The sequence below is a fragment of the Netta rufina genome, assembly GCF_964035555.1.
Source record: "Netta rufina genome assembly, chromosome: 20".
NCBI classification, from domain to species: Eukaryota; Metazoa; Chordata; class Aves; order Anseriformes; family Anatidae; genus Netta; species Netta rufina.
The window spans coordinates 7,504,203-7,528,560 of record NC_140144.1 but is presented as its reverse complement, the minus strand read 5'-3'; the positions used below and the strand labels follow the sequence as shown (position 1 = coordinate 7,528,560).

At 40.7% G+C, this 24,358-nt stretch overlaps 1 protein-coding gene across 5 annotated transcripts; it reads right to left on the bottom strand.

The window, feature by feature from the left end:
- Nucleotides 1-2,103: 2,103 nt before the first annotated feature.
- Nucleotides 2,104-24,123, bottom strand: TSC1 (TSC complex subunit 1). 5 transcript variants are annotated; one of them, XM_084299228.1, is made up of 22 exons: nt 24,047-24,123; nt 22,816-22,989; nt 21,831-21,934; nt 21,106-21,258; nt 19,471-19,615; nt 18,257-18,411; nt 17,874-17,947; nt 16,244-16,422; nt 15,681-15,790; nt 15,315-15,438; nt 14,820-14,932; nt 14,442-14,514; nt 13,013-13,111; nt 11,244-11,814; nt 10,487-10,530; nt 9,614-9,780; nt 8,570-8,752; nt 8,082-8,192; nt 7,394-7,516; nt 6,237-6,424; nt 5,981-6,142; nt 2,104-5,189 (listed from the first exon to the last, which is right to left on the bottom strand). In XM_084299228.1, exons 2-22 carry the CDS (start codon nt 22,919-22,921, stop codon nt 4,697-4,699), a joined length of 3,477 nt encoding a protein of 1,158 aa, XP_084155354.1. In that variant the 5' UTR covers nt 22,922-22,989; nt 24,047-24,123; the 3' UTR covers nt 2,104-4,696. The 5 variants fall into 5 exon arrangements, with proteins under 5 accessions (XP_084155354.1, XP_084155356.1, XP_084155358.1 ...); XM_084299230.1 differs by having other exon boundaries at nt 6,237-6,421; XM_084299232.1 differs by having other exon boundaries at nt 13,013-13,066.
- Between the last annotated feature and the right edge of the window lie 235 nt (nt 24,124-24,358).

Below are 24,358 nucleotides of genomic sequence, written 5' to 3'. Positions count from 1 at the left end.
CCCAAAAAATCCCGGTGTTTGTAGGCTCTGCGATCCCTTTGAGTTGCGGGAGGGTCAAACCCGGCTTTTACCAAGGCGCAACCGATTAAACCCCTAGATTAAACCCCAGATTAAACATCCAGGCCCTGCTCGGCCCCCGGGAGGTCACCACAGCCTCGGGAGCCCCGCGGGGGTACGGGGGGAGCTCCCCGGGGAGAGCCGGGCCCCGGCGGCCCCCTGAGGGGAGCGGGGCCGCTGCCCAGGGCAGCCGCGGGCCTCGGGGGGCCTCTAGCGGCCGCCTCAGGGAAGGCGGCCCCGGCCCCCGCAAAGCCCTGCTGAGGCACCCCAGCCTTGGGGCCTCCGTGAAAGCCTCCTAAAGGCCCTTTGTATCCTAAAAGCCGTTTGTAAGGCGCTCAGCCAGCCCCACAGCCTCAAAAGGGCTTCGCCACGTTAGCTGCACGCCACCAGAATGGTTGCTTGCCCAGGCGCCAGCCCCTCCTGGCTGCTTCCACAGGCTCTTGGCTGGGCCCCGTCCTGCTTCATCACCTCGCTGGCCTACGAACACCTCGTAGCCCACAGCAGCTTTGTTTCTGTCAGAGTTCTGAATTTAGCTGGGGGTGGGCACAGCAACCACCAAAACCCAGCTCTCGGTCACAGACAGCCAGCCCAGAGCCCTGACATAACCATGAGTTCACCCAGTGAGGCATAATTAGACGAGGTCCTCAGCTTCAGGTAAAAAGTTTCACCAAGTAAAGATCGCAGATGCCAAAATCATGAAAACCACTGGACAAAATTATTTGGAGTTAAGCTTTGTATGGAAAGTAAAGCCGAGCTCCACCTGCCAAGCTGGCACTTGCGGGAATGAAGTAACTCATCTCCTGTTGCTTCTCTGAACTACTCTGTAACCACTTTTCAAATTCAGGCCACTGCAGCTGTAGCTAGATAGTTCCAATAAATCAAGATGAACCAGCAAAGATGCTTAAAAATTGGGAAATAAAGTTATTTCCTTCACTAGTGTCCACTGCGTGCTTATTATTTACAGCTGGGTTTATGAGCTGCCAAGCACAGCACTCCACATCCGTGAGTACCCAAGATACTTTATTTCTTTTTGTACCCTGGTGGACATACTTCTGTGGGTAATATTATCTAATTATTTTTACACTGGTAAGTAGTTTTTCCCCTTTAAGCTTGTTAAGGGATATGCAAACTGTATTTAAAATGAGGCAAGATCAACTTTCTGCTTTGTTTTCCTTTCATTTACACCATACTGTAAAACATACCCCATTGCAGAAGGATGAAGGCCAGCTTTCCCTATCGCCTACCCCCAAGATAAGGCTCAGGGTAACTTTTATATAAAATTTTCTATTAAGCGCTGTTGTTCAGCCAATGTGTTTTCACAGACAGACTGTACATCACTTGTGCCATGCCCTTGTGTGGGTTGTTCAAATTTAAGAATTATACTTAATTCCGTAATTGCAATGCTGAGGTTCAATGTATGAATTTCTAAATTGCTTTGAGCAACTATTTTTATTTCTTTGAGGGAAAAAAATACAGTAAGAAACGCTAGTTAGGGAGGCTAGGAGGAGAGACAGGCGAAACAAAAACAACCTTAACCTAATATGTCAAGCATACAGTGAAATCACCTCCCAAATCCCCCTTGGTTTGAAGAACTGCCCTGCGTACAGTGACTCTTGAGCAGGTTACAGAAGAGGGAAGCACGTATGCAGGGACAGAGCAAGCCACCCAGCTCTGCAACCAGCAGTCTGACATTTTCATCTGTTAATTTCCCTTAACTGTAACCTCTAGACCACGTAAACAATCCCCTACAAAGCTAATATGCAGATGTGCCGTGCCGAAGCATCTGTGGTTATTTTGTGGATTATACCGTCAAGTCGTTGTTGAGGTTGTTTTTCCACAGAAGATAAAAAGCCATTAGCGCCACACAGAAAAGGGAGCTTCTAGCAAAGAACCCCATGCCAGAAGGGGCAGACCCCCTTATCTGCTCGGTACTACTCAGCATGCAGATCGTGGAAGATGCTTCAATGCAGAGTTTGTTTCTCCACGTTTTGTCTCAGCACACCTTGGCCCCAAAGAGAGTGGCTCGCAGGGAATTTAACACAGTAGTGCAAAACAATACATTTTATTTGTTCACAGTTAAACACAAGCAACTGCCTTGACATTTTAGAACATTCTAATACGGACAGCAAAACCTCCTTTTGGTTTAAGTTCTCTTGAGCTTAGGATTGTACCATTTCCTCGTATTTCATATTTATGGCATTTAATGTAGATTGTTTAACATGCTTACAAAGAGCGAGGCAGGGAACAGATTAAATTGACGAAGACAGCAATTTTAGATTTAACTAAAAGCAGTCAGTTAAAAAAAAAAATCTGTTTCCACTTCACTGATGGGACCCCTTCAAACAAACTGCAAGTTAACTACATACAGCAGATACATGATTTTTTGACTTACAAAAAAATTGCAAAATTTGTTCCTCCGTAATCTTTGTGGTCCATAAACAAACCTAAAGTGGTTTCCGTTACTATCCTGGTGCTAAAATCCTTTTTTAAAAGAAGAAAAAAGCCACCTCATCAATGAGCTTGCATTACCGCCAGGGCATTTTTGTAACCCACAACAAAAACCGCCTCTCCTCAGAACAAGTGAGGTCATCCCAGAAGCAAGACACTCTTCTGGGGCTCGGCAAAGCAGGATGGTCGAAAACTCCTGCAACACAACTCCACCCAGCAGCTGAGGCAGCCCTTCAAGGGCCATGTGCAAACCGTTCAACTCCCGGTGCTGAGATCCGGTGGGGGTGAGAGGCAGGAAACCTCCAAATCTTACCAAAACATACGCTACCACGTTTGCTACCACTAAGTCTTAGAAAACCTACAGACATGTCGACAAAACCAGTCTGTCACTTACAACCAACTCTCTATTTTCTATTCCATGCAGATTCAAGCTTTGACAAAACCACTGAAGTTCACTTTTACTTTCAGAGTTAGGACTGACCAACCGAAAGGACACTGAGAATAATTTAGACAGGCAGAAATGTATTTAGACCCTAGGTGTTAAGTAAAAATTGGAAATGGGAGGCAAAGTAGTGTCCAGCACACGTTCACATGCCACCAGCCCCTGTGACAGACTCCTTTTGCTGTTCAGCTTACGAAGGGAAGTGAACTACAAGTGCAAGTGTACTTGGCTTTGATTTGTATTTGAGACAATTCTTCAACAGCAGCTGCCACCCACAGAATGTTAAAGAAAAGAGACGTGATGCAGGATACCTGTGAAGCCTGATATGTCGAAGTACGCCTGGACCCAGACATACCCAAGGTTTAAAATAAGCACACTGCCTTCCTAACTGCAGGCTCTGTTCTGTCACAAAGGAGATTGAGTCTGACCACTGACAAGCCCTGATCCTGCCATCCTCCTTCACAGAAGGCTCATCATTGACTTAAACATGATTAACACGGAAAGGCTTCACGACAGAATTCAGGTTCTCGTTTCGAGCAGGCTGCTTCTTCAGTCTTGTCCTTTAAGGAGATGGGGGTGAAGGGGACATACCTAGAGCCAAACTGACATTGCTGAGCTGAAAAGTGTGCTGCAGGCAGAGCAGAACAGCACTCAAAGGAAACCGTATTCTGTAAGTCAAGCCTGAAAACATACTCCCAGGAAGTGAGAGGCCGAGTTCTCAGCCTTGGAACACTGCGGTCTTGCTCAGACCAGGAACAAAGACCAGAATTCTGAAGGACATCAGGCAGGACAAGTATTTCCCTGATTAAAGAAACAAATGCTCTTTGCACATCTTTGTGAGCTGCAAATTGTCATTCTACATCCATGTTCTGCATGCTCTCCCTACTTGAATAAAGCTTCCTCTTCCTTCTCCCACCCCAATAGCTTTCCCAAATGAACCAGTTTGAGGTCAGTACCAGTCTGTCAGGCAAACACTTAAGATACCACCACGATCAGAAGCTAGTGTTTTAACAAGTCTTCAGCATATATGGTCTCTGCATTACAAGCTCCAGTTCCTTACCAAGTGTCTGTTCAAAAGAAACCTTCCAAGAAATGTTAAGGACAATATAAACAATGATTATGAATTACGGCGAATGAATCGTTTTGCAGAGGTACACCGTTCCTTAAACATTTAGGTATTCAGAGTCCAACTGCGTGAAGACTGGGCTCTGAGGGATGTGGGACAGTGGACAGGCAAAACAGAGACCCTTGGGTGAACGCACTAGAAATTCTAGTGCTGCTCCTTTCCAGGATGAAAACAACCGAAGTCACCCAGACAGGCAGCACAATGAACTGCTCTAAATTGGAAGCTTGCAAGGAAATACAAAGCATTCGTAGTAGACTCACAAATGTTAATTTGGCCTCATATTGCACTCAAGTTCATAAATGCAGCCACTCACTGGGGACAGGGAGAAAGGGGGAAAAAAAATACTTGCAAATGCTAAGTTGTCCCTTCAAATTAGTACACGCTGCTAAAGACTGATTTTGAGAAAGAAGCAAGAGTTAGGCTGGGCATTTCAATTCCAGACCCCAAAATCCACTTTGCATTCATTCAGCAGCCTTCTTCCGTTACTGGACATCGATCCTATTCCGCTGCATGAGCTAGCTGCTCAGACCAAAGAAACAAAAAAGCTTTTAGTTAAACTTGCATTCACGCCTCCTGTTCTATGCCAAGAATATGAAAATAACACTGATTGACTATCTTCTTTTTTAACTGTGGTCATGATGAGTTTCATTGTAGTCCATGATATGAAGCTGTCCAACACTGCTTTCGGGGATCTTAGGTGAGAGGCTGTTATTGGGGCTCGGAGGGGCCTTCGTCTCCATGTTGGGATCTTTACACAGTTCAGTCTTTAGAGTATCAGAAAGGCTGTTGATGGTTCCACCCTGCTCATCGCACTGGCTCTCACTCTTGTTGCGAAATAATTCTCGGGACTTCATTCCAAGGAAGCTCTGGGAGCTGGGGAGTGAACCTACAGTCAGTGGGACAGTAGTTGAGGGCTCCAGCAACATGGACGTCTCCCAGCGATTGATGAATCTCTGGTTCTGGTTTTTCTCTGGGGTGGAGAGCTCGCTGTTGCTGCCACCCTTACTGCTACTACTACCTCGAGTGCTGGGAGGTTTGGTTTCTCCATTTCTACCAATTGTTTCTTCGCTGTATCCTGCCACAGCATCTGCACAACCTTCGTTACCACAATCCAACCTGGTTTGGAACAAGAGAGGATACAGCGTCAAGGAAATGGTAGAAGCTTTATAATGGAAATGGAAATGCTAGGGAGCACAGGCCTTACTTTCCATTTCTGCAACTGCATATATACTTCAGGAGGCCTACACCAGCTTTTCTTCCGCAGTTTTGTAGTGAAACAGAAGCCACAGAGAGCAACCATGCAGGTGTCACACTGAGCCTTGCAACATCCCATGTTTAAAGCCCAAAGCTGCCAATAATCCCGAAGCGGAACAGAGCTGTCTCCTGACCCATTACAGGAAAGGAAGGTATCTATACATTGTCCTGGAAGATATCTATACATTGGCCTTTGGTTGTAGATCCTTCTTTTAGCCATCGCAAAATAAGCTGTTACCTACAAATCTAATTGCAGTACAAGAAATTATCCTCGTGCAGTAGAAGAATGTGGTGCAGAAATAAAAGGGATGATCTGAGTGAAAGTACAACACTACTCGGGCATTTTAGGAAGACGTATGTAAAGTAACTACTTAAAGGCATAACAATTTATAGGCTAAAGAGACCAATCTATGAGACAAACTGGATATTTGCCTCCAAGTGTGAATAATATTCAGCTATCTGAGAAGTACTTCCTAAACACTGCCAATTTGGACAGTGATTCTCAGTAACCCTGGAAGAGTCCTGAACCAGATTCAGTCTGTAACTGGGAGATAACAGAAATGCTTTGAGCTGATGCATCCAAGTGCTAGGAATTCCCCAGTGATAAATTCTTAAAAACTGGTCGCAAGCCCAGCATATATCGCTGCCCTTACCTTTCTTCTGCTGCTTCAGCTGCTTCTGTTTTTTCATCTTCAAGTTTTTTCAATAAGCTGCTCTTCTCCAGCCGGCCAAACAGATCCAAGATCTCCAGCTCAAATGCCTGGGTGATTCTTTTCTGGGCCTTGTATCTACTTTCTACTGCTTGCAGCTGACCTCTGAATGAGAAGATAAACAGAAGCCCATCAGTTCCAGTTTCTTCAGACTCTGCCTCAAATGTAACACTGTACCTTACAGCCAGTAAATCCCTACCTTGCTTTGATTTTGACATCTTCCAGGTATTTCTTTTGCTCCACGAAGAGATGGTCCTTTTTAGAAAGCTGAGATTCCAGTTCAGCTATCCGTTTCTGGGAAGCCTCGAGCCTTTGGCTTTGCTGTTGAACACACAATTTTGCTTTCTCCAGATCTTTCCGATAAGCAGCGTGCAACATTTCAACCTCCTCAAAGGAAAGAACACAGTGTTAAAGTATAATTTGATTGTGTGTTGTTTTTATTAATATTTAGACATGGTTCTGATGCTATAAATAGGCACAGTTTAAGCAGGATGGAATAAAAGCTTTTCTAAAAACAGATATGGAAAGCTGAATACTCTGAGGATGCACACTACGTTACTGTGAAAACAATTTTACATCATTGGAATTTATTAGCACATTAATGTTCCTTATTAAAAAAAAAATCAGCCAAGTAAACTTGCCAGTTCTGCACCAGATTAGACAACCTTCATTTTAAGACAGTTTCTGCAACATGACCTTCATTAAATACCAGTAAAAGATTTTTCGTTTGGCTTACTATTCACCTTCTTCAATTACTTGCTCTCACGCAGAAACAGTTCAATTGTTGTGTAAGTTACTTGCTTCTAATTAAAAAAAGGTCTCTTTGAAGTCAGGAAGTAAAACCATATGAACCACAGAAGTTTTAGTAAAGTTGGTACCAACTCTTAGTAAGAAAACAATTGAGTGAGAAGAATACTGCGTGTTTTAAAACAGCATCTCACAGAAACTGGTAAAACCCCGCTTAAGAACCTTCTACAAATTTCAGCAATACTATTCTACGTTACACAATTTCACATATAGAAGAGCCCAACACCACTTTACCTCCAACAGTCTGCTGTCAATTACAGCAAGAACACAGCAGCCTACTTGGTTTACAGCAGTGGCATGAAGAAATTAAGAAGAATTTATATCAAGTGGCTAAAACTGACTTCAGGTGTACCCTAACGTACCCTTCCAAGCTTTCAAAAACAGCGCACTGGAGAGATTCCATAACCACACAGTGCACAGAAAATATCTGAACAAAAGGCTAACAAAATATGTTATGAAGCATTTCCTTTATTCTGACCACAAGGCTGAGAAGAGCTTGATGATGACTTCAAGCCAAGTATTCCCAAAAGGCCCTGTCTGCAATTGTACCTTTGTAGTGTCTGTGTGCTTGTGCTGCAACTGCTCCAGGTACAACTCATTGACCTCTCCAAGAACCAGAAGCTGTCTGTTCAAGAACTCCATCTGCTGTTGCACTGATTCACTGTTGGAAAGCTTTAAAGAGAAATTAAAGAGATTCAAGCACTGAAATGTGTAGTTCAGCAGGAAAGTCACAGTTGACTGGCACTGTGTTCACAGGGTATTTTTATAAAAAAAGGGAGACAAATACAAGAATGTGATGCACCACAGATCTTAAGTGTTGAAGAAATGAATTTTCATAAAGCTGGTGACAGTCTATACAGAATTTCACCATACAGACATTGCTTCTCTCAAGACAACCAAGTTTTCACTTACATGAGAAGTCCATTTAACTTCCAACATAAACGCGATTTCTGTGATGCCAAGATTTAGCAGAGCTTTAACACAAGTTCATATTGCTCAATCTGGGAATTCCTACTGTGCAAAGATCAGCCAAAACGAGAAGTTTCAGAAGCCTTTGATCTGAGTTTAGAATTTCTTCACCACAACACATTTCTGTGTGTTGTTTTTGCGCAATGAATATCAGATTCTATGGAACTAAGCGCAGGCTTTCAGAACAAGAAAAAGCACCTGATAACAATCAACAGAGAAAATAAACAGAAAGACTCAAAGGGACTCTGGGAACAGTGACTTCTCTTACCTTTTGAGAAACCTGGCTAAGCAGCAGCTCTGTGTGACACACCTTGTTGTTAGCTTTCTTTAATTCTAACCTCAGATCTGCAATCATGTTCCGGCAGTCTTCCAGCTTGGTCTGTTCAAACAAAAAACTCACTCAGGGTTCTGAAACTTTAGTAAGGAGTAGCAATTGCATATGGCTGGAGGGCCATAACCACCAGGACCGTAAATCAAGTTATACTGAGCACTTGTGAAAGTCCCAAAGCCAGCTAAGAAACCACATTTTCCTATTTCCAAATCAAAATGGAACAAAACAGACCTATAAAAGGACAATGACTGTCCAGATAGGCATTTCCAATTATGCACTGTCTTACTCTGAATTAGGACAGTATCTCTAATGGAGATATGTAGCTTTCTCTTCAGATATTCCATGCCACGTCAGCAGGAAGATTATTTTTAACCTCTCAGTAAGGAGACAACACAATTTTGTTCAGTGTTCTGTCTGCTTCATACCTGCAATTCCTGGCTCTGGTTGTAGAATTCCTCCCGGTCATGTTGCAGCTGCCTGATTTGGCTGTGAAGCTGAGCCACTATATTTTCATGTTCCTCCTGAAACTGGTGGTACCTGGCCTGTTCTTTCTGCAGACTCAGTTTCAAGGCCTGGATTTCTTTTTCCTGGAGTTTCAGCTGGTCTTTCTGTTAAGAAATGCATATGAAGCATCAGGCAAGATATCTGCTTTATCGGTTAGAACATCTACCCTATGCCACTAGCTAAGTAAAGCACTAAAATCAGTTAAACAGCATGCAGGCTCAACACTTCTCCGTAAATAGAACATCCTATATCCATGTAGAGCACATTCTTAATGGTTTTGTGGGGTTTCTTTGGCTGAAAGAAAGTTTAAATGGTGCCAGAGTGGACAGGCTGGTAACTCCAAGTCACATCCAAAAGCACAGTGAGAAATAGCACGTTCTTCCCCAGCACCTCATGCTTTTGTCAGGGACATTGGCTTCACACCTGAAATCATGGTTCATTTTATACAACAAACCTGGAAAGCTACCTTTGATTGTTCTACTGATTTCTTAAAAGGTGAAATTGTAAATGGAAGTAGCTATAACATGGAGGTACAGAATGAAACATGCCTAAATCTGTACCGAGACATTCTTCAATGCACTTAGACCTTCGAGTTTTATCACAGTAAGTAACTCAAAAAGAACATTGGAATTTACCAAGTTTTTGCTTTTCCACTGCTCAGTTGAGGAGCAGTGAGTAACTTCACTAACTGTGAAACCTTTACCCAAGGGTAACTGGCAGCAGGAGTTAAGCATGGAGGCATCCATGGATTCAGTTCCCTACAGTTAAATGGATACTACTGGTTTTAACGATCATTGTACACGCAACTCATCCATAGGTCATTCCACAAACACTGACTTGAAAAAGGTAAGAAACGAGGTTTCTTTTTCAATCGAGTGGTACAGAAAGATGCTGGCCAAGACAGGCTGACTCTTGTTAGCACACCAGCGTGTTTAAATGACTTCTAGATTTGTATCCCTGCTCACCATGGCAGCATTATGTTCCTCCAGTGCTGTTGCTTTAATCACTTTTCGCAAGAGCCGCCGGTTCCGAAGGGCATGTTGCTGTCTTTTGAAGCGCTCATACAGTAACTGGTTGTGCAGCAAAAGCAATTGGTTACGCAGGGTGTGAATCTCATCTGAAGGAGGAGAACCTGGATTGGAGTTAGAAGACTGAGAGGTTACTGAAATGTACTGTCCATGCTCCACACCTGGGAACTATTTTCTGAAGTACACGGATTAGATTTCTTTGAAATTACAGAGTGAAAATTTGTCTGTTCCATTTGAATTAAAACACAAACTTGATTTTTTAAACATTTTTTTCCCAAGGAAACCAGAAAAATAATGTTTAACCACAAGTCTGCTTCAAACAAGTGGTAGATGACTACAGTTTTAACAGGCAAGTTTCTAATCCTGTGTTTATTCCCCCATATTACACAAACCTCACAGGAAAAAATGCTTTCAGAAGACATTGAAAACAAAGCTGTTTTTGTCTCCTGAACATATACATGCTCCAGATAGACTGCTCCTTCTATTACAGAAAAAAAACAACAAACAAGCTTGGCATCACTCAGAAGGCTAGCAGATCTTAAATGGTCAGAAGGGGAAACCTGTAAAATTGTGGGGAAGGCAGTATTCACTTTTCAAAGAGGAGAAAAAAACCCACCCCAAAAATCTTGTCACACTGGAACACGGACGCTCATCTGCTAGAGCAGATAAGCCATGATTTAATGGAAAGAAGGCACCGTCCTTCTGCAGTATTAGCGAAGAAAAAAAAAAGCACATGACAGTAGCAGGTCATTGTTTAAGCAAGTCTAATAATAGAAGAACAGATTGCCAAAACACAAGAAACATCCTCACCTCCAAAATGAGTCCAGTCAGCAGATTTACTTGGCAGAGACAATCTGAAAAATTAAAATGCATTAACCACTAAGTTTAAATACACAAACACTGTGCAAGTCACTTTAAAATGGAAACCCCACCTGAAAGGAGCTTACAGCCTAATAAAAGTACAATTATGGTCAATTGGTATGAAGAGAACAGGGAGGAATTGTGCAAGAAGCAGGTTGCAAGGGCAGATGGTAAAGGAGGACAGAATTTCTTGGAAATCAGCAAGAAAAGTTATCTCAGGTACAGAAAATAGCATAAGGACAAAGTGGAGTACAGGGGAATGAGAGAAAAAGGAGGAATGCAGCAGATGCACCTAGCCTTTAAATCTGGTTCTCCAGTTCTTCGCATTATCTGTATTAGAAAGTGTCAATCTCCCCTGGGACTCTACAGTTGCTTCTGGTCATCTAGTGGGGCACTTTAACCTGATAAAGTCAGCAAATTTCTCCAGCAGTGGTGTGGTAACACACCCAGCAGCCCTACTTCTTCACCCCAAGCTCTGTTACTAAAGGCAGAAAGGGTTCAAAGGGCACGGACCCATTTTTATAGTAAACAAGTTACCAACAGAAATATAGAAATTCTCCACCCAAACCTAACAGTAATGTTTCAAGGAATACATTTTTCATTTAGGTTTCCTAACCCACCTGTTTTCCAGACACAGCTATTAAAATAAAGCCAGCACAGGAGCCTTAACAAGAAAGTTTGCAAAGTAAGACTTGCAGTCACCTACTTGTTCAGCTCCTTAGTGTGTGCGTCCGCCCCTTGCTGTATCAGCCTGTCCAGTACTTCCACAGGAGAAGTAGAGGCCATGCAGTCTTCATCCTGGGTTCCCTTGACTTTCTTTAGCAGCTCCTCAGTCTTCTTGCCAACAAAGAGGTAGGCAGTCTTTGGTAATGCAACCTCAAAAAGGTGCTCGTACAGGGGAGGCTGCCCACCCCCAAACACCACTCTTCTTTGTGCTGGTACTTTGCAAGGGCTGGGAGTGAGAATACTCGTCTCCCCAGAGGTTCCTTCCCTGTTACCAGCAGGGCTTTCACCAGAGCCTCCGCAGGGCTTGTCTATGGGAGTAAATGTTTGTTTGGGTGTTTCCCGTGCACTCTCAGGCCCAGGCTTGTCCAGAGAAGATGTTAAAGGCTCAGAGGTCTGACCGTGTCCCTGAACACCAGAGACTGCTGATTGGGTCTTCTTCTGAGAGCCTGACAGACTTTCGTTTGTGCGGTAAAACGGAGAGTCAAATCCTCCTCTAGGCACCATGTGTTCAGCATCAGTTGTGATCTCGGAGATCTCTTTAGATATTGCATCTGAGAGGGATGGAAGGGGACACCCAGTTAGTTTAGTCAGCTTAACACACAGTTTCTGGACAGTGTATTTTTTTGCTGTACCCTAACCAGTTCTCATAGCGCCCTTAGGCATCCATTTACCTTACACATGGTTGAATGTCTCAATGTAGCTAGGAAAAAGCCGTGCAAGGTGTCCTGAAGTAAAATTAGAACCAGACCATGCTTCAGAACTGAGGAGTACAAGCTAACTCACGGTTCTATGACAGAAGAGTGATTCACTTGCTTTAAGTAGCTCTAGTTCTTAAATCGGTCAACTTGAAACATTTCCCCAAAAAAAACTAAAATCCCAGTGTTAACAATGTAAGTGCGTCTTAAAAAAATAAAAATATTACCTTGAAGGTAAGATAGAATTACAGCAGCTAAAGTATCTGCTTCTAGAGTTTGCTTTTTACTATTCTTTTATGTCAGGACCATACTCACTTAAGTAGTCTTCTGAAGAAGATTAAGTTTACTGTTTTACTTTACTGTTTTGACTGTTTATGTAAAACTCTTGCATTTGAAAAGATGGTATTATTTAAAGACAATGCAGACCTATTCTAAATATGGAAAAAAATAAATAATTGTGCCCAATTTCTGTAAGACAAATCAATGACGTCCTGAAAAAAAAATTAAGAGTTTAAGAACAAATGCACAAGTATCTCACTGAAGCTCTCAAAACAGGATTTTTAATTTTTAAATAAGAGTTTTGTAGGGATTCTTTACATAGGACTGAAGTTGCCTTATAGTGAGAACAAATGTTATTACACTACCTAATCACCACAGATTTACTCATTCTCCTATAGATTTGTTTGTTCCTAAAATAAATATCAGCATTACTAAGTTCTGTCATTTCAGTCAGCTGCTCTCTAATAAAAAAATATTTACTTCAGCAAACAAGTCTGAGTTCTAGGTACTAGTCTTCACCATTGGGCAACTTTTCAAAGGAATAAAGCAGGTTGCAACAAGAATTCCCATATCGTAGACCCAGAAATGACACGTTTAAAATTAATTAATGGCAAAGCTCACAGCGAAGGTATTTAAGCATATGAAAGTTACCCTAGAGAATACTGAGAACAGCAGCGATACAAGGCAAAACAATCAAGCACAAGCCAAGAATCTTACATTTCAACATTAAAAACATTTCCTTAGCTAAGATGTTTATAAAGATAACAGAAATTACCTTCCTCTCTGTCCTTTTCAGCACTATCTTCAAAAGACAAACCACCTAAAAACTCTGGAAGATCACTTAAGGTTACTGAACTTTTACTACCAGGTGTGTCTGAAAAAAAGAAAAAAAGTTATTTGTATAGATGCTGTTTTGTCCAGCCTTATCACAGCACAAAACAAGCCTTATATTGCTGTAAGGGATAAGATTAAATGTGTCCCTCTTTCCTCTTTTGAGAAAGCATCTGTTCCTGTGGAAACCAGTTCCGAGATTAGTCACATGTTTGTCCCAATCCAGAAGTGTAGTTTTGTAAACTTAACATTTGCTACTGCACAACAAGTGTAGGTGGCCTCCTCTACAAGTAAGGATGTGTTGTCTGCAATTGAACCCATTAAATAAATAAAAAAGCAGCCAATATGTAGTGCGACAACTGTACTTCTACATTAGCTTTAAACTCCCTCTTGGCTTCTGATTTGACTACTCGAGGACATACCCCCCAAACACTCCAAAAAGGAGGTGAAGTAAGCTGATATAATACAAACTTGACCGTATGTGACTGCTGATCAAAACTGTGAGCCAGCTGCCAGGGATAAACACACAAAGGCATGCAGGATAGAAACCTCATGCTCACAGCTCAGGAACAGATTAGGAACCCACTGAAAAAGCTAGCCTGCTCTTGTGATTCAGGAAGTTCAGATTCCAGTGTTGCTATAACACTTCAGCAGGGAAAACCAGCTTAAGTTTCACTATCATCTCCACCTTGAGGATACCAAAGATGCACACTATAGAGGTTTCAAACAGTGCCCAAATCCCCTTCTAGAGCTGTCACAGGTGTAGATGACAGAGAATGGAAAAGATTCTAGATTTACCTATTAGAAGTTGAGTTCCTCAACCATCCACTGTTGTTTTCAATATTCCACAGGACTTTAAGAAACAGTTCAAGTACAGCAATACAATTGTGGATAGCAAACAAAGTTTTTCCAAAAGTCTTTAAAGGAAGCGTATCTATCCTCATATCTGGATCAAATTGTAAGGCTGCACATGTGACATAATTTGTTCAGTAAAAACTTAAAGTAAAACTTGTTGCTTCTAAAAAAATTCACCCTCAAAGCATCAGCTTTAAAAAAAATCCTTTTCCAAACTTCAGTGTTGATCTGCATATTTAAATTTAAATATGCATGAGGGGGCAAATAGGCCAGTTAATAAAAAACAAAAAACAAATATGCAGGCTACTTCTGAAGGTGAATAGTTAAAATGAAATCAAAAGCATCATGGAAAGGTTTGAATCACAGTTTAAGGCAGGATTCTGGAACTATGAAGAATTCAGGGAAAAAAACAAACAGAAAAACCTTTGGAAAAGCATTTGGCAGTTGGAACACATAAATAAAAACAGGATTTGTTTAAAGTAAGTTATTGAAAATAGGGAGAGGAAAGTGGAGTTTACCCAATGATTTATCACTGTTTGTGACATTTTGTTGTCGGTACAATAAAGGCCTCCCAGAATCTGATTTGTCCTCCTGGAAAAAAAAAAAAGACAACATACATATTCTTTGCATCAGACGTCTATTGGAAACAAACCTCTTGGATAGTTTCATAGAAAGAAAATTTCTGCAGATATCTGCACGTTTACACCATCACACAAAAACTGTGTAACTAGAAATGGTAAAAGTAGTCAAAAGCAGTCTAACCTTAGAAGAAAATGAGGTTTTACAATAGAATGCAACACTAAGTCTGTTACTTTGATTTTCCTCAGTTACAGTCATTGCATGCACAGCAAGTCAACGACAAGTCAGATTTATTTGGCAGAAGAATTTTGTTGTACCTTTTTAGGAGGTGTGGCAGCAGCTGAAGGAAGTGAAACATGCACAAAGTCATCTGAAGTGCTGGGTGGAGGAGATGTGGCTGGCGTTCCCAAAGGTGTTCCTTTACCCCCTGCTGAAAAGGGGGAGCAAAAGTTTCCTCAGCAAGGATCCCCATTCCTCCTTTCAGTTGAGCATTATATGTGAAGAACTGTATGTTTAAACAGTATCTCAGCCATTTACTTCTTACATCTCTTTCCACTATCTACCAAGATAAAGACACACAGTTTCCAATGGGGCTGTTTCAGACTTTGGCACTGAATTAATTGCAATTTGTCTCACTGTTTGCATTAGTACTACTCTGGATGACCAGGTACTCCATTCACAGAAGTAATGACTTAAACCTATCAAACAGCAGAGTGCTGCAACCCCGTTTAAGAAGCTGACAGCAAAAATTTCAGCCAGAATTTCTATTTTAATAAATCTTTAAGGCCTAATCCAAAAAATGCAGCACGTACCAGATGTGCCAAAAGCTTTGCTGTAAGGTTGCGATGAAGACTGGGATGATTCTGATGGGACAATTCCAGGGGAGGTTGGTGGAGTGGTCATACCACAAACTGCAGAAGGACTCCAGATGGTAACCTATGCAAAACCAATACACGACGAACACAAATCAGCAAAGCTCAGAAAAAGATTGTGTGCACTGTCAAACATCCACATCCACGCTCTGATATAGGAAAGCAGATGGGAATAAATCTGAATTCTTCAGAATTTAGTGTGTATTTCAGTGCTTCTCTGAAATGTGATTTTGGGGTTTTGTCAATGGAAGCTACAAGCAAAGTGCAAGGCATTAAATGCATGCTGCATACAACCTTCTGCTTTACCTGCTGTGGCTCAGTTGACAGCTGTATTGACTGTGGGCTCAGAATCTGAGGTAGCTGCCCTGGCATTTGTGATAGTGTTAGCCGAGGAGTGGAATATGGGGTAGAAGTCCCTGAAAGTTTAAGAAACATAAATTAGAAGTATACTACATATCAAATGTAAATCAATGATTCTTTTGGCTAGTAGTAAAGGCTTTTAAGCAAGACATTTCAAGTCCGTTCAACATACACAACGTACACAGCCATAGCGAGCAAACAAGAAACTTTTATTCCAACACCAGAAGATATCTATTGCACATATTACATACTACAGCTTTTGGTTTTGTTTGGTTTGGTTGTTTTGAGGGGCAGGCAGAGGCACTGAAAAGGCAACTTTGTCAACATTCTGAATGTCTGCATGATCAGAGCATGCACGCCTATGTAAATATACATATGTGTTTTAAATGAAAGTTTGTTTTCCAGTGCCCAAGAACTGGACTTCAAGTGAGATAATAAGATGCCTCTTTGCTCTAAGGCCCATTTTCTTCCAGGAAATGGGTATTCATTAGCCATCAGGCAGATCTTACCATAGCTGCTCTGTGTGTCAATGTAATGGCTGGCACTGGGGTCAGTTTGATGATGTTTTAAGTTTGTACAGGGTTTCCGAGATGCAGAGTAATAGCCATCTTCATACGAGGCTTCTGCAGGGTCCAGGGAGATTTTGGCACATTCTATCACAACATCATGAGTTTCTAGTCTTTTCCACCTGCAGACAGTTTTTGGATCCAAAAGAGTAAGTTAGTCAATTATTGTTACAAACAAGGGTTCCTGGAGATATCAGGAATTGGCTTATAGGATGGCTCATTTGTTCCAGACAGCCCTGCATACTCCCAGCCAGAACTGGAACAAGGCAGCATACAGAAATTGCAACCAGATGACTTATAAAATGGGGTCTCAAATAGGAGACAAACAGCTTTGACACAGAGATCCATAAAGGTCTGCCATGGAGCACTCTGGAAAGGAGGAATAGCATATGAAGACTTGGTTGATCCTGAGCTTCAGCAACTGTAGAAATCAGCTCAGCTAGACTCAGATGTTGGTCAAAATTTAGAAATGCCAGCAATGAGGGAATTATATTATTTAAGCAATCACCATCCGCAATGCCAGTTTCAGGTTTGTGTTTTTCCTCCTAAGCTTTGGGAACGTCCTTTATTATTACTACTTCCTTCATTCTGATTTTTTTTCCTCACTAAAGTTAGCAGCCATATTAGATCTGTCCAATATTTCAGGGGATGGAAGTTCACTGTAAAGAAGAGAAAACACAGAAGGCTGTCTATTAAAGGCTGAGTCACTTCTGAATGTAAGATATGTGAATGATACCAGATCAGAAGGCTTCAACAGTTAGTTTTGTGCCAATTGAACTCCTTAGTGGCGCCACCCTCCCTCCGTACCCATTCTCCCTGTCTGAGAGAAGCCTGCAAAACTGAGCATTGTGATATTCAATAGGTTCCCATTTAGTAGTGTTTTCCTAGTGGCTCTGAAAAGCAGGGCAAGAGCACTACTGTGCAGCAACAAGAGTCAATTTCTCCTCTTCAGTGGCTGGGCCTGTGGAGACAAGAGAAAAGCAGCAAGTGGTGCTGCTGCAGGCAAATGAGCCTATTTCTAAAGAAAACTAATACAACTGATGTTAAAACATACCTGTTAAAAGAATTGATCTGTTAACTGAACCAATATCTAGGTACCAAAACAAGACACACTGAAGTCGTTTTCAACACAAATCCCACCAAGTACTTCAACAAACCAAAGACGTGACCCAAACCTTAAGCCAATGAAGCAGGTCAACACCAGTAGTTTCTCTTTACTTACTATAAGCAAAGTTTTTTAGAATTTTATGAGAACGTTTCATTGTTACGTCATAAAATTAAGAAAGTAAACTTAAGTAAAAGACAGATTCTATCTCAGATACCAAATGAATTTAGAACCCCAACATCATTGTTCATGGCCCTTCACAAAAGATGATTCTTATTCATCCATCTGTAAGCTCGGATGAAGAAATTCTATGCGTTTACCTGGTGTACCTATGAAAATGGATGGTGAAACACCACTGGCACACGCTGTTGTTGATAGAAAAGTTTTTACTGTAAGCCTTCTGAAACAACTCAGCTAAAATCCGATCACTTATAGACTTCCTTAATAGCAGAGAGAATGTGTATATACCTTCGTGGGTCCAGTTCATGGTCCTTAGATCCAGTCACTAATTCCGGATGAATTCGCACATGTTCCATCATTGGCTGGATGAGCAAGAGAAAAAAAATACTACATTTTTCTGATTGCACTAAAATACACAAAATTGATGAGCAACCTGCTGATCTCAATAGGTCAGAATTTTCATTTAACAGATGTTTAAAGCTAGCACATAACATCACAGACTCAAGAGACGATCTTGTTCCCAAATGAGATTTCAGTCCTTTATTAGCCTGTCTGTACAGTTGAGCACGTCTCAGTTAAACCAAAGTCTGTGTTATAACTTAACACATAACTGCCTTTACACAGCCATGAATTTTTTGTCTCAGACAATACAGTGATGAGCAGCATTTTACCTTCACTACTTCTTCAAAGGTCTCCAAGTTTTCCTTCATACTGTAGTGAGAACGCAGAAAGGAGACAAAATTGCAAGGATACATTCCATAAAGACGATGAAAAAGAGCATAAACACTGGCATGAAGATGGACAAGATAAATCTCTGCCACGTGACCTGGAAAAAATAGTTAGAATCTTTTTCACTACACTGAAGAGCAAGATTTCTAAGAATGCAAGCAAACTGTTTTTACATTTGAAATGCTAAATGGAACAAGTCTTCTGAAACACAAACAGTCCCTAGCAAAGCCATGAAGTCTTCTGAGAGAACAGACAACCCATTCTCACCAGCTCACAGCAAAACCAAAAATTAGATATGGACCATTAAGAATGACAGGATACTCATTGGAATTAGTCTTTACAGCACAGTATTTTCTACTCAAATAAAAAACCTGAAGCCACTCTAAACACTCTAAATACGGAGTTTGCACGATGGCCTGAACGATTAAAGAAAATTAAGGCATGCTTCACTGCAAAAGTAAAAACTAGAAGTTTGTCTTTCACAGAAAACACGTTCACAACAGACTTGACTCTTACTAGCCATATTTCTTTTCTGTAAATTCCAACCTTGCCAGTGACAAATTGCTTTGTAAATAGTATCTTTATGTGCTTAACACAACATTTGTTCATATATCCGTAAGACATACATAAGTAGCTACAGTGTTGGATCTCAGATAGCTTACAAAAAATTCAGCAAAACCAGTGTTGTGACTGAGAAGACTAGGTTTGCCAACACTTTCATGATGATTATAACTGTCATTGATAATTATATATTGAAAGGAATTCTTACATGTTGCTTCTTCCCCCTCCCCACTCACACCTGGGAAACTCAAATTCCCAAATATCTGCTTCAAATGTTAGCGGTTTTTCCTTTTTCTACCCACTAACATCAATCTCTGCTTTTTCACTGCCATCAAGGTAGCATTTCTGTCCAGTAAAACTTCAGATAACAGCAGCACCACACTAGAGAATCTAAGAGATTTCTAACTTTTGAGCAAAGCAGCACTGCCCAATATTATCAAAGAACAGAATAGTCCGTAATCTTAATACACAATCTTCTGCATTTAAATAATCTCAGACCTTTAAGAGTCTCACAAAAGAATGTGCTCATCAGCTGCATAAGAGTCTCAAGAATACTGCTACACCATAACTGCATGTAACAAAGTTGAAATCTCACCTGGATTCTGCAAGCACCAGGCTGAGAGACGCCCAAAGATACCAAAGAAATCATGAAGGTACTGTTTGCCAGACTGAGGAATCATTGGCAACATGGTTATTAGCACTAGGACACCTGTGGTGAGTACTACTACATCTGTGTCAGTCTGCAAGAAGGGAAAAAACTTGCATTAGTCAGTTAAGAGAGTTTAACTTAATTTTTCCAAGGATGAAGTAAGCACTGGAATCATCATCATGGAAAAAGTTCTCTACTTTGAATTGGTCTGAAACCTACCATATCTTAATGGACCAAAGTTACTGTCTCTTTCATCCAGAATAAATCTAAGAAAAAGATTTGAGATTCTTGCTCCTGTCCTGTCATTTGCCTCCTGCTTTTCTGTAAAAAAGACTTGACTTAAAAAGGGAACATCACCACAGTTCCATCAATTAAGTAGGAAAAAAAATATTACTGGTATGTGAAGCATCTTACGTACTGCATTTCCTACTCCACAGAGCCAAGCACATGGTGTTCAGAGCATACGAAACTGCAAATCTGATCAGGATATTCAAGGATGTTGGTCAATTACCAACACAAAGGTCAGAAGTTTTTCTATGAAACCTGTATTCATGCAAACTTACCTTTGTGCATCTTGCGAACAAATTACCTGTCATATCAAGTTTTCAGGATGATTAACATGACAAGTTATATAAATTTGGTGTTTTAAATCTTCACTAAATTAAAAGCTAGCTTTTCTCAGCTTCAGAGGCTTCAAATGTGAACCAAAAAAAAACCCTTAGTACTGTTAAAACACTGAGACTTGAGGGAGCCATTGCTGTATGGCATGCAAGTGTAAACAATGCCTGGTTGATGACTCCAGCTGCTAAATATTTCATAAAGCAGTAACTCAAACAACCAGAACCCCCTGGCTTACACTGAGAGAAAGGGGTATGGTAGCAAAAATCTTTAGCTAGATGAAACAGTAATAAAGAAACAGATTTTAGGACATGACACAGGCTATGTTTAAACTCTTTCCCAGTACAGTCCCTGCTTGCCTCCCCAATTCAGTGTATGTTTTCCTCAGTAGTTCCTCTGCTTTGCCAGGAGAGGGGCATGAATGGCACAGGTAAGCCTGCGGCCAGATGCTGCTAAGCTGTTCTTGGTATATCCCAAGAGCCTTCCAGGCTGATGGGACATAGTAAATGTTACGGATTTTTCTTCTTCTGCCTCCTCTATACTCTTTACACTCCAGCACGTCTGCAGCTAAGATGGGAAATTCTACTAATTCAAAGGGAATTTCACCATGGAATAGTCTGCTGTATGGCTCAGCTGCACTGCAGATGGAGCAGAGTATATCACCATCAGCTTCACCAATGGCTCTTCGTCTTTGACTTCTTTTTAAAAGTTGTAGTGAACTTTAAATAACCCTAACTCAAAATTATATAGTGCCAGATGCTGTCAGAGACAGGATTGTCAGTAATAAGAGGAGCAGCACAGAGTATTCAGTTACAATTTTTCCGGTGTGCCTCTGTATTTTCTCTCTACTCACAGCTTAACTAAATGACATCAAAACAGAAAATAAATGCCTTGCATTACAAGTATGTATGCTTACTTCAAGTGTACAAGTGTTTTAATAGACAACAGTAACACAGTTCTTACCTTGAGACATTTAAGTAAAGAAAGTAGGAGAGGTGCTTGAGAAAGCTTATGTTTCCAAGATGGTTGTCGTCTTATCACATGTCCCAGTAGAGAGAGAATGGGTAAACGGGTAGCAGCTTTGCCCATATATTCATTAATTTTGTCCAGAAGGTGCTGATAGAGGATTTTAGAGTGGTAGAAAAAGGGAAGTTTTGTTTGATGAAAAAGAATATACATCAGTTAAATATATATATTAAAAAAAATAAATCTATATTCACCAGTTTGCTATTGTCAGTTGTAGAAACTAAGGGCATTTTACAAATATACAGGAACCAAATACTAAAAATCTGGTCAACCAAAATAAAAATTTCTAGTGCCATTCTCTCAATCTATTTAAAGATGGTTACCTGCTCCAAAAAATACTCCGATTGTTTCAAGCTAATAAATCTAACATTCAACAAGCAGTAGCATTGATGCAAAGAACAAACATTATTCCTCAAAATAGTCAAATTTTAGAGGTTCTTTGGTAAATCATGCCAGTTTAAGCAACCCATGAAATGGAACATTATAAAGATTGAAAAAATACACCCTACTTTTGCTAAAGAGATACTACATGTCTACAACAAGGTAATTACATATCAGAATGTCAAAACAGAATACAAGCAGATACTATTTAAATGCTTCTTTAATTACCAAACTAAAATTTGCCATAATTAACAGCAGTAGTTTTTTGTTTATTTTTTTACCTTGTCATGAGGCTCTTGTAGTGTGGACAGTATATGCAGTGCCTGCTGAGAATTGGTTTCCAAGTAATAGTCTACCAGGTTGTTCACAAGCATAGGTCCACGGTCTATCAGTTTGTTTGCAACAAGACAAAAAAACATACATTCTCAATATATGAGAAATGAAGCATTTATTACTGGAATGTTGCCCAACTTTGTGACAACTATTGCACAATTTATAACAAACTAGTACCTACTGTCTCAGACCTTTCAGAAAAGAGACCTCTCAGCTATGTTCACTAGTTCATGACCATTCAAGCAATTACATTGTGTTCAGTAGGAAAGTAACCAGTGTATTTTGATTTGTTTTGTTGTTTAAATGAAGAACAATTACTGAGGCACTGCCTAACCTTAAAAACCTAGATGAAGCTAACTGCAAGAGTGTTTTACCCAGCAGGGGCAAAGAGTTCAGGAGCAATTTTATATTCTCTCCCTTCAGCATAAAGAACAACCTCAGGGATAAGGAGATTAACAATGCTCTCGTTCTCTGAAAAGGCACCATCAACATAAGAGATGCCTTAGTAGCAGAGAGCATTTTTTAAATAAAGTCTGCGTCTGAAGTTTTGTTTAGGGTCAGGTTTTTACTTGTTTGTTCTGAACAAGCAAAATCCCACTAGTTCCCATAATGGGCATGACACCCAATTCTTTTTACACTTGACAAAGAAAGCGTCATCAGCCCACAACTTGAGGTTATGCCCCAGAAAAATCCAATCATTTTATAACAGCATTTTAACAATTATTTAACAAACCTTCCAAGAGACATGCCATTAAGCAAAACAGACTGAAGAGAACCTTCAACCCTTAAAGCAATTTAAGTCCCAAATACTAAGAGTTTCCTTCAAGTCACATTTGCAAAAGAGTGTATTTGACAGAGAACACCATCACATTATTCTACCTTTGTTGGTGTAAAAGCAAATCCCTACCTCCAATAACTTTTAAGGATACATACCACAAATGAGATTATCTTTGAACGCAGCTGTTATGTCTTCCAGGACACCCAGACTTGGAGAATCCAGCATTGAGAGGAGCTCACCAACATTTCCTTGTTGTGCCATGATGCATGTACTAACGTGAACGTGGAGGTTAAAATTTCAGGAAGTTCCTCATTGGTGCCTCTACCAGACTAGGAGCAAAAAGAAAACAGATAAATGAGCTTTCCTTTTTCCCTTTCTATCTTAGATTTCTTGTTTCCCTATTTCTTTTCTGCAGTATTGCCCATTTAACAGTTTTACACTGAAAAGATTGCTAGAACTTACACACCTGCAATAAAAGCTGTAAGAGAAAATGTTTGTTTGTTTTTAAGACATTAATCTATCATATGGAATACCTTGGATAGTGTACACAGACTGGGGACTGTCAAACCGTTAGTTCTGTTTCAGGAGGTTTATTTTTTTTTTTTATTTGCTCTCCAGGTAAGTCAACTAAAACTGAAGTTTTGAATAAAATGCAAATAGCTCCCTGGAATCACTCCATTATCATTTTCTTACAGCAATTCCTCCTCAACCAACCTTTCAAGCACTCCGCACAGTAGTCTACACTCTGGAAGAAATATGCAGCTCGAGATCCTTTTCCACTCCTGTGGCTAGATGAGAAATTCACTGCCCTCGGCTTTCCATTATTGCATACTAATAGATCTGTGCTTTAACACTTGCAATATGGCCAGGTTGCAGCTGTTCAGAAACTCAGTTAGGGTTACTACAGCTGCCGTTGCTTGGCCATCCGTGCGTACTAAATTACAAGCTTCGCAGCACAACATACCTCATTTTCACATGTAGAATCCGTGCATTATATATTAAAAACCCCAGAGTGCACAAGCTGTATAGATTACTACAAACAATACTGCGCAGATTAAATGGCTCTGGTCACCTTCAAAGTACTAAGGAAGAGTAAATCTAAACTGGGGCTTTTTAGGTGGCTTCCTTCCATGTAGCAGTGAGGGAAGGACATAGTTATCACACCTACCACAAAATGGACTAAGTTATCATCCACCCGTAAGAATCCTATGCTGAACCTTTCCAAGTGGCAGAAAGAATCTGGCTTCACATCACACCAATTTTGTCAGCAAGGGTTTCTTCTCTCCCTTCCTTCCAGCTAGCATATATTTTTCATTTCCTATATGGACTGACACATGACCAAGTTTACATGCAAGGTTTTTTTTACTGCAACTGTATATACTGCACCTGTTCTGTGGATGCGTTGAGCTTCTGTCTGCAGTGCTGTCAACCACACACCTTTCATGATCACTAATAAAGAAAAAAAGCAGGAACAGATTAACAAAAGGTACAAATTATTTCTTCCTTACCAAACTGCGTATATTCAGGACAATGCTAAATTCTTTACCAGGAACAGCAGAGCTAGGTATAAGTCAGCCCTCTCTTTGAAAAACCCCAAGAAGTGTTGCACAGTTGTCCTTCCTGCAATTGCCCATAGGTTAGGCTGTGCAATGGCCTCAAAGTAGATGGCCTTCACAACAGGATTATAGCTTTGCACTG